General features: G+C 42.6%; 1 protein-coding gene across 1 annotated transcript in view; it reads right to left on the reverse strand.

Annotated features, from left to right (window-relative positions):
• The window catches only part of LOC102371773 (serine/threonine-protein kinase 3), a 244257-nt gene that overhangs the window by 209973 nt on the left and 23694 nt on the right, over positions 1 to 10590 (reverse strand). Inside the window, exon 4 of the mRNA XM_025192051.1 lies at positions 6720 to 6834. Within this exon, the coding sequence (XP_025047836.1) occupies positions 6720 to 6834 (115 nt within the window). The remainder of the gene's footprint in view (positions 1 to 6719; positions 6835 to 10590) is intronic.

Raw genomic sequence — 10590 nt, forward strand, 5'->3', positions numbered from 1 at the left:
CCCTGTTAGCTCCCTCAACACCCTGGGGTGGAGAGCATCTGGACCTGCTGATCTGAACACATCCAACCCCTCCAGTAGCACTCTAACCCGGTCCTCCTCAACCTTAGGTCTTGAGGCATTACCCTCGAGTCCATCTTGAATCACGGTAGGGGAGTCCCAGACCCTGCACAAGAAAACGGAGGTGAAGAATTTGTTAAAGAGGTCTGCTTTCTCCTCTGGCGCAACCACCAGATTGCCCAGTGTATCTTGCAGGGGCCCCACATTTCCTGGTGCCTTCTTCATCCTCCCTATATATTTGAAAAAGGACTTTTTATTATCTTTGATCTTGGACGCTAGTCCTAGCTCTATGTCCACCTTAGCTTTCCCAACAGCCCCCCTACAGGCCCGAGCATTGCAGGTATACTCCTCTTTGGAGATCGCCCCCCCTTTCCACTGGGTGTACACCGTCTTTTTGGCAACCAGGCATTCCCGGACGTCCTTGGTGAGCCAGGGAGGCTTTTGGGCACTCTTGCCCCCTTTACTTCTAGTTGGGATCGTTACCTCTTGGGCCCCAAGTATCGTCTCCTTAAGGAACGACCACTCATCTTGGGCACTGAGTTCCCCTGCCCTTGAGAACCCCAGCGCCTCTCCCACCGATCTCCTCAACTCCTTGAAGTTGGCCCTCTTGAAGTCTAGGGCTACCGCCTTACTGCAGGTAACTTCCTCGAGGTCTGTCTTTGGATAAGACCCAAAATACAGAAACGCTGAGTATTTAGAGCTGAAAAAGTAGTCAGTGGAGAAACTACTTTAAATACAAACAGTATTCTATAAAGCAGTAAGTATTCTGAAAAATAAGGTACCTGGTGTCTTAAACCAAACAACCAAAATTAATGTAAGAACCATAGTTTTGTTGGCTCATGAACACTGAGACTGAGGGACAAATTAGTTCAGCAAACAGCAGAGCAAGTTGGTTTGGGTTCAGAATGAACCAATTCTCTCACCATAATTTTCAAGCCAACTACCTCCAGAGTAAAAACTGCTTAGCATTTTAAAACTGGAATACTGAACAGCTGTCAGTAAATCTCAAGTACTTGGGAAGCCTAATAAACCGTGGCAGGAGTATGTGCAAAAAGCAGACACCAGCAGTTGCCACCATTATGTTCTGAGCTCCTCAGTGGAGGCATCCCAATACAAAATGTCCCCTCAGCTGATTGATGAGCATAATAAATGATTTATATGAGAATGAAATATGGACTTTGAGGAAGGCTGAGGAGTGGTAGATTAATGGTTTTCCATTTTTGCTGAGTTAAATCAGCTGCTTCATATACGCAAGTAGCTGACTCAACCAAAAGTGAGTATGGCTGAGACTACAACTTCCATCAGTGGCAGCTTTCTTAACAGTAGATGCTATTAAGATGAAAAAAAACAATGAATTACCGTGTTTATAGAAGGTGCACTTAGCACTCACAGGATCACCAACTTTAAATGGAGTAAGACTGGTACTCATGGACACATAGTGAACATCTTAAGGACCATGGCTAGAGACTGCTCCAAGTGGCAATCTGCAAGGAAGCTATCTCCCTGGAATGCATCTTGATGAGAACCCAATCTTAGGCTGCTTGGAGATTTTTTTTTTCTTTTTTTTTTTTTAAAAACAAGCGTTTTACTGGAAGAAGCAGCGAGTTACTTTGACCTGGCTCTGCAGCGTTGGTATAGATCAGGCACTTCAGCGGGGATTTTTGGTGCTTTTAGCTAAAGCTGATTCAATCAGATATTAGATAAAAGCATCAAAAAAGCCCTACTAAAGCACCAAATTTATACAGGATGTCAGGGGAGCCAGGTACAACTAATGCACTGTCTTCTGGGCATGTACTGGGCCAAGTTTAAAGTAAAGAACCACCTTCTGTGCGTGTACACATGCATCTGCAAGCAGCCACCATCTCCAAGAGCCTCAGCTGCTCATTTATCAGCTGGGGATAAATGCAACAATTCATGCTACAAGGAATCTATTAATGAATTTATCTTAATTTCTGTGAAGAGCCCATATGCTATAAATGAAAAGCAGTTTGTGAGAAAAATTAATAAGTCTATTTTCAGAGCAAGGCTTGAATACTGTTCAGTTTATGACACTGCACCTTGCCTGCCCAATAAGGAAGAGGTAAAATATGAAATAGCTGATCATACCATGAGCATTAAAAATTTGCTGAAGCAAGCGTGAGGAGAGGAGCAAGAAAGATAGGTGATCTGGTAACGCATCTTAAAACAAAATTTATGTGCGTGTGCTTCATGATACAAGGAAGGGGGATTTAAGTTAGGCAGGCAGCCTTAGTTCTGGCATTTTGTACCTATTAAGGCTAAAAATAAAGCACTTACTTAAAAGAAGATTTTTAAAGGTGCATACATGATGTATTAATACATCATCAAAAGGACTGTTGAACAACAGGGTAACTCCAACTGGCTCTGGTTAAGGAACAATTTGAAAACACTTAACCTAGCTTTTAATATGCCATGTCCAACTCATTCCTGATTCAAAGACATCTGAATAGATCTCTTCCTTAGGTCAAAGTTGGTTTTCCATAATTAGCTGATTTCAGAACATTCTGTTCCCATAATAGGAAACATTTAAAAGTGTTTCCAAGATTTATTCAGGTGAAGCTAAAACGAAACACCAATTCACATTAGTGTCACAAAATAAGATAGGAAAAAAAAAACGCCTGCAGGACATAATTACTCTTTAAAATAGCTCACTCGCTCCAAAAAAATAAGAACTAAGTCCATCAGCAAAGACAGACTGACAGACTTCAAAAAGAACATCTGATAAAACTCAAATCCATGGATACAATGAAGCTATTTGGGTACTTTTAAATAAATCTATAGCTTTATAACATTTTAATATTAAACTATAAATCAAAATCTATAGCTATTAGATATACATGATTGAGAAAATGTACTAGTGCTGCCTCCCATAACAAAGGAAGGTTTTCCATCGGACAAATTAGAAACTGTTTCTACAAACAACATGTAGTTCTCTAGATTGCTATAGAATCTGTTTAAAATGCTGCAGTTTTTTTTAAACAGAAAGTTGTATGAATTTGTCCACAGAAATCTTCAATCACTTTTTTTTTTTTTAATTATAAAAAAAGATCATGCGTTAAGGGACGTCATTTAACTTAGGACTAACATACTTTATTTGCTTTGACCCCTACTCCAGTAGTTCTCTACCTTCTAAGATGAAAAGTACCAACCCATAATTTTTCTTAATTTAGCAGCACCCCATTTCAAAAGCGTATTTCACTTTTGATATACTGAAAAATAATAGTTGGAGTGCTGTTGTAGCTCTGATGATCCAGAAAACAGGTAAGAAAAGGATTCATTATATCTGCTACTGAACTAACTGTGTAGTTGGGAGAGGTGTTGGACAAATTTGGGCATCAAGGGCCTTCCTCGGGTCTAAGAAAAAGGCAGACATGCTGAATTAAAATAGCAGAGAAAAGATTCCATGTAAATACAAACAGTCTGCTTAGAGGAAAGGTACAGGTAAATTAGAAGTGAAAAGGAATTCTCAGGAGCCCTCATAAAGTAGTGCAGTAGAATAGGTAATCTAGTCAACGGTAGAGCAAGCCCATGCAAGAAAGGAGAGGTTTGTTATTAACAGGGATCCGGTTTGCAGGGATCCTGTTTTTTCTCCAGCAGTCTCCACCCACAGAACCTGCAATAACCAGCAGTGCTGATGATCAGGCGGTGTTCGCTTGATCAACTCAAGCAGTCTCATTTCAGTTACACTGGGTTTCCTTCACTGGGGAATTTTCATGTTACTAGGCAGGTGAAACTGCTCAACTTTTAAGCTTATTCTGCAGCCTTTGATGTCATTAATTCTCTCGTAAACCACAGCAGCAGTCCCTCTTAAGTGACTCTATTCTTCTCTTTCAAAAAGAACCCAGACATCAATTGCAGGTTCCTCAGCCCAAAGCTGTCTTTACTGCAAAGTACACAAAGGGTCTGGGTTGTTACTATTATTGTTCTAAACTGCCAGGAGGGTTACTGAGAGGACAGACAGCAGTGTAAATCAATATGATGATTCTCATCATCATCATCACGACCACATCTGACTCAAGAAAACAGTCAAACAAGTTACCTGGTAACTAGATGAACTTTGGGCTTAGATGAAAGCTAGCAGGCCATAAAATAATCTAGACAGGACAGAGATACTATTGTTGTGCTGAAAAAAAATTACACTGGTACAGGTAATAGAAGCATTCAACCTCCATGTCTTATTAGATTCTGGACGTACAATTGTTGATTGCAATCATGCATGCCTCTTCAACAGCATTTGGGGAGGGGTCGGGGAGAGGAAATAAAGAGTGCATTCTTTTTATCTCTCAGCTACAAAGCTTTTATATAGTACTTTTTCACCTCAGAGTAATATGCTGTACATGACACTTTGTGAGCTCATAAGGTGAACTGTGACTATCATTTGAAGCTACATTTAAAAGCACGTTACATCTGGGCTCTTGAATCTGTACTGGCTCCAGTAAAAACTTTTGCTTTTTGGGTTAAGGACCTATTGTATCAAATGAAGCCCTCTGATGCAAAAAAGGAGCAGGCCACAGCAGTTGAATGGGTTCTCAGATTTAGAATCTGTTTCTGGCCTATTGGAACAGCACCCAGATACATTAGCTTTCTGGGCATACTGCAAAGCCATATTCTCCCCTCTCTGTTTTTTGGCAAGGGGGAGATGAGCTGAGGGTCAGAAGAGGCTGGCAAATTGCATGGTGCATTTCTAAGTTCCATGGGAGGCACAAAGAGCAAAGAATTGATGCTCAGAGATTTTTCTCTCCCCTTTTACAAAATAAATATGGGTGGAAAGCTTTCTATCCTTTTCCTCATCTAATTTTAAAATAGGAAAGTTGATTGTAGTCACAGCATTTACCTCCATTTGCCAGATATTTCTTTAGTTTGAGGAGGTAATGACATCAAATACTGAAAAACTGCTACATTTGTACTTTTATCTACCTCTTACCTCCAATTGGATATTTTTCCCCAAACCATCTCCATTCTGTATGCTTTTCTGATGATTTAGGTAAAATCTAATATCTATAACAATGAATATCAGTGGCCATTTAATATGTATTCTGTCAAAATAAGAATTAACTCCTGCTTTACTTTAAATGAAGTAGTTTATTCTTCCTTGTGGAAAACAGAAATATAGTGAAGCAAGTTTCCAACTTATTGTTTCCACAAACAAACTTTATTTTAGGTGAACCACAAAGTATTGAAGTATTTAAGCAGACTTATTCTAGTAACATATAGTCAGAAGTTTTCCATCATGTAATAAAGTCATACAGCAATCAAGTTACTGTTCCACAAAATCAAGAGTATAAGTTGTCTTGCTGTTCCTCAGTCATTACAGAAAAAAAAAATAAAGTAGTTCCTTTCTTATAAATTATGGCAACCACTAATGGGATGCACAGCTTGCCTTGGGTTACTAAGGTAAATAGCTTTCTCATTTAGGTTTACAGCATAAACAGTTAAAACTGATTTTAGTGGAAACAGAATTAAAATTATGTATAGGTTTATTAAACTAGCTAAATGTCTTTCAAAACAGCCTGAAATGATTTGCCAGGGAGAACAAGTGAGGTTGGAAAGGACAGACTATAATTTTAAGGGCACGTATTTTAAAATACAGTTATTGAGGCAAATAAGAGCAACTCCTTCTGTTCTACTTATAAGATGTACGAGAGAAAAGAACTTCATTTTTAAACTAGAAAGATGTACAAGAATCAATACAACATGTATAACACATGTGCAAACAGTGAAAAATTTCAGTCCTGGTCTCCCATTACAAACTGATGAAACTGTAAGAAGGCAGGAAGTCTGGACAGCATTTATTTAAACTGTAACCAATAAAAACAAAAAAACAAAAAAAAAACCTAAGTACAGATGCTTTCCAGGAAAAGCCTGAACTACTGAAAGTGGCTTATGGCTGGACTCTGGGAGTATTTTCACAAACTCAACGTTTTAGGAATGAATTTCACTTATGAAACCTCTTTGCAAATCTAATTTAACTACTTTAATATAAACATGGTACGTAGGTACAAGGACAAAAAGAACTGCAATCAGCTTTCATATTAAAGAGAAGGGAGGTTGCATGGTATAGTTTATAGATCTAGAAGTTTCATAAATAATGGAAAGAATGGGGAATTAAGTTTCATTATATATAGGGCGGGGAGAAGTCAAAACAAAATGCTGAAATGTTTTTTGGGGGAAGAAAAAAATCAGTGACAAAAGAGAGCCAAGCCCCCCTAACTTCTACACAATTATACAATAACTGAGAGATACCATTGTGATGGCAATTGAGAGGTGAAAAAGTTACAAACTTTTAGTTAGTGAAGAAAAGAATTCACAATTCAGAACTAAAAGGTTTGAGCACTGTCTTATTCAGATATGTAGAGCTACCGAATAACCATCCTCCCCCAAATATTTTACAATTTGAGACATCAAGTGAATATACAGCACTTGTGTGGCTACATAAATATCATACTGTAGCATTTGGGGCCCAGTTCTAGAGAAGTAATCCCAACTTTCAATTCCCATTCATCTCAATGGAATTTAAGAATGTATACTATTGAGGACAATTTTTTTTTAATCCCTTCAAGTTTATGCAAAGCAAGTAATAGAATAAAAACAACATTAGAATGAATTTAAACAATAATGTATACATTTAGAAAAAAAGAACTTACTGTTTTATTCCGTAATCTAATTATGTCCGAGACAGAGCCAGCTCCGCAATATTCCATAACAATCCAGAGATCTGTGTTCTTAAAGTAGCTGCCATAGTACTTGACAACATAGGGACTACATAAACACAAGAATTAAGCATTATAAATTACTGATCACCACTACTGTGCAAAGATCTCCAGGATCAACTGTGTAATAGGAAAAGATTTTGAGAATTAAGACAATCAAAGACTTTGAATTCCGTCAGCTACACATGCAAAAATCAAGATGGGACTGTTAAGTCAAGCCTTTTGAAGACCTCGATTAAAAACTAAAAGTTTGGTTATGTAACCCAATAAGGGCAGATATTAAATAAAATCATCCTATGTTTTTCATATAAAAATCTTCCCAAATCACCAGCTGCTTTCTGAGGGACGGAAGGCACCTTCTTCTTCCTCTACTAAAACACCCTTTCACTTGGAAATGTCTATTTCCACTTTCAACAGGCTTCTCTTGTTCTCTCCCAAGCCTTAAGTAAGCACTACTTAGCTTCTCCCAAGCTTCTCCTTTTCTTCCTGGCAACCTGAAGGAATTTAAAACTTCAAGCACAAACATGGATAGTCATCTGAAGACAGAATCTAACACTTAGTTAGACAAGTGTATCTGTATTCCCCAAGCATAATTTTCCACATTTCGTTTTAACACGCGATTTAAAATACCATAAATTTTAAGGGTTGCATTATCAATGTGTCAAAGGATATAATGACTACCCTAAGGAGCTTAGAGTCCAAAGGCACAAGTGGGTATGGTAGAAGACATTATCCAAATGAGTACATCCAGTCAGAAAGAATCAGTTCCAGAGGCTGCAATGCTTAATTAAATTGGAGTTTTCATCCTGGCAGCTACTACTTCTTGCAGTTTGCCAATTAAGGTATTTATTCAGGTTTCTGACATTTGCTCCTGACAGTGTAGCCTTCAGTTTGGTACATAACTCACATCCACAGCTTATTTATGGAACCTTCATTCGCACTTCCCCTTACCTAGATCACAACATTTCTGTTGTTTCCGCTAGGTATAGAGATGAAATAAGTATATGAGCATGGCAATGGGGGCCGACCTTTTTGGCAGGCATGCCACAAATTAAGCCCTCCGAGTGCTACTGTGATCCCCTTCCCCTGCTTTACACACCCTGCCCCATCTGCCACTGTGCTGTCTATTCCCTCTTAATCTGCTGCATGCAACAGAGCCCTGTCCTCCTTGTGACATGGCCGCCCATGCAACATAGCATGATACCCTAAGATGTTACATTTGCATGCTCCTATAAGATTAGGAGGGAACAAAACTATTAAGTACTTTAGCCATATATTCAAGGCCCAAGTTACGGGGGTTTGGCTCCCACAGATTCCTATAGGAGCTTAAAGATATAAAAACTTGTGTCATAACAAATGTAAAACTTCTGCTCCCCTTTTAAAACAGGTGAAAGCTACTGGACACAGCCTCTATCAGTATGTTCTAGAGTTGTATCTAATACAAAGACTGTGAGGGAATGACATCACAGAAAGATACTGTACGTATCTCAACAGTGAATCTCAACCAAAATGCCATGGCACCCTGGGGTGGCATGAGAACATTTTAAAGGTGCCACATAATATTAGCACAGCTAGGTGTGCAAATACCTGCACATAACTCATAAGACAAACCCAGAAGGCACATCCCCAACTCTGTCCTTACAGACAGGCCAGGGGATTTCCTTGTGCCCTCAAAATGGGGAGAGTCTTTGCAAGCAGGAGGTTTCACCTACTTGCAGACATGAGCCCTAAGTCAGAACAGTACCAGGGCTGTTTTCCTACAACAGGGGCCGGCAGAATACGGCCCACGAGGCCATTCTATCCAGCCCATGGGGCCCCTAAAAAGTGTAGAAAATTAATATTGATCTGTCCTTGGTTCCTGTCAAAAATGATAGAAACCAGGGGAAGCCCAGTGGGCTCCTGCAACAGCAGGGCCCACCCAGCCCCACCAGCCGGAAGCCCCAGCCGGGGTTTCTGGCCTGGGACCATGTGGCTGCCCTGGCACCAGAACCTCAGGTAAGGGGGAGGAGGGGGGAGGACCCTGGGGAAAAGCTGAGTGCGGGGAAAAAGCGGCCCCTCGCCCGCCCCATGGCCCGCGCTCCCTGCTGCAGCCAACTGTAGCCCACATGGGGGTGTCCTGAGCAGGCACAGGCAGCCCCACACAGGCTGTGAGCAGTTGGTGTCCTGTGCTACAAGCACAGGGCAGGTGAGGGGCCACTTTTCCCCACGCTCAGCACCAGCTCGTCCCCTGCCGGGGAGCAGGGGGTTGGGGCTGCACGCTGCCCCCTCGCCTGTACTGCAGGGCTGGGAGGCACCGGGAGTGAGCAGGAACCTGGAGCCCACACTGATGGGTCCTGGAGCCAGCACCGGCAGGGCCCAGAGCAGGGCAAAAGGAGTACAGGGTCCCGGCCGGCAGGGGCTCTATGGAGCTGGGCCAGCTCCCCCGTCTCCCTGCTGGTGCAGCCCAGCCCGGCTCCGCAGACCCCTGTCATCCTGCACCCTGCTCTGGGCCCCGCCAGTGCTGGCCCCGAGACATTGGGACAGTGGTCCCAAGATGGTGACCAGGGGGGCAGGGCACCTGTCAAGGGGCGGGGCTACCCATGCAGCCCTAGACAGCTTGCCAAGGCTGGCTAAGTGGCCCTCTGCCCAAAATAATTGCCTGTCCCTGTCCTACAAGATCAGACCCAGTTGATCATTTTCAAAGATGATATCTGTTTCCAATCAAGGAGAAAGTTAAGGGATACCAATCACAGTCTCCAACTTGCTGCTTACGGATGAAAAATGTGATAAGAGAGAACTTTAATTAGCAAAGATACAATTAGATCCAATGGCTGAAAACTAGAACTGGTCAAATTCAGAGTGAAAAATAAGGTACACTTTTTTAAAACAGTGATCAATACAACTTACATACATACACACCTTCATAGAATCGTATCATAGAATCATAGAAGTAGGGTCGGAAGGGACCTTGTAGATCTTCAAGTCTGACCCCCTGCCTGGGCAGGGGGGAAAACTGGGCTCAAGTGACCCCAGCCAGGTAGGCATCGAGTTGCTTCTTAAAGACCCCCGGGGTAGGAGCCAGCACCACTTCCCTTGGAAGTTGGTTCCAGGTCCTAGCCACCCTAACTGTGAAGTAGTTCCTATGGATGTCTAATCTAAACCTACTCTCCAACAACTTGTGGCCGTTATTCCTTGTTATCCCGGGGGGCGCTAGGGGAAACAAGGTCTCCCCCAAACGGGATCATCTGACCTTTGAAAGGTCAGATATTTTTCTAAAAGGTATTCAGTAATTCACCCACAGCTATTTAATTATTTAAGAAGTCTAACAGCCTGCATGATACAGATGGTCAAACTAGAACAGAGAAGGCCGCATGATTAGCCCGCCCCTTGACAGGTGCCCCACCCCCTGGTCACCATCTTGGGACCAATATCCCAGGACCAGCACCAGTGGGGCCTAGAGCAGGGTTCAGGCTGGCAGCGGTCTGTGAAGCTGGGCTGGGCTGCACCAGAAGGGAGGAGGTACCTTGCCCAGCTCCATAGAGCCCCTGCTGGCCAGGACCCAGTACTCCTGCCACCCTGCTCTGGGCTTCGCAGCACTGGCCCCAAGACACCTGCGTGGGCCCCATGCAGCTGCTCACTCCCAGTGTACCCCAGCCCTGAGGTACAGGCGGGGGACAGTGTGCGGCCCCTGCTCCCTGGCAGGGAAGGAGCTGGTACTGAGCATGGGGAAAAGCAGCCCCTCCCCTGCCCCATGGCTGGCGCTCCATGCTGCAGCCGCTTGCAGCCCACACAGGACCGGCCGGGGCAGGCATAAGCAGGCCCCCAC

The sequence above is a fragment of the Alligator sinensis genome, unplaced genomic scaffold (genome assembly GCF_000455745.1).
Source record: "Alligator sinensis unplaced genomic scaffold, ASM45574v1 scaffold497_1, whole genome shotgun sequence".
NCBI classification, from domain to species: Eukaryota; Metazoa; Chordata; order Crocodylia; family Alligatoridae; genus Alligator; species Alligator sinensis.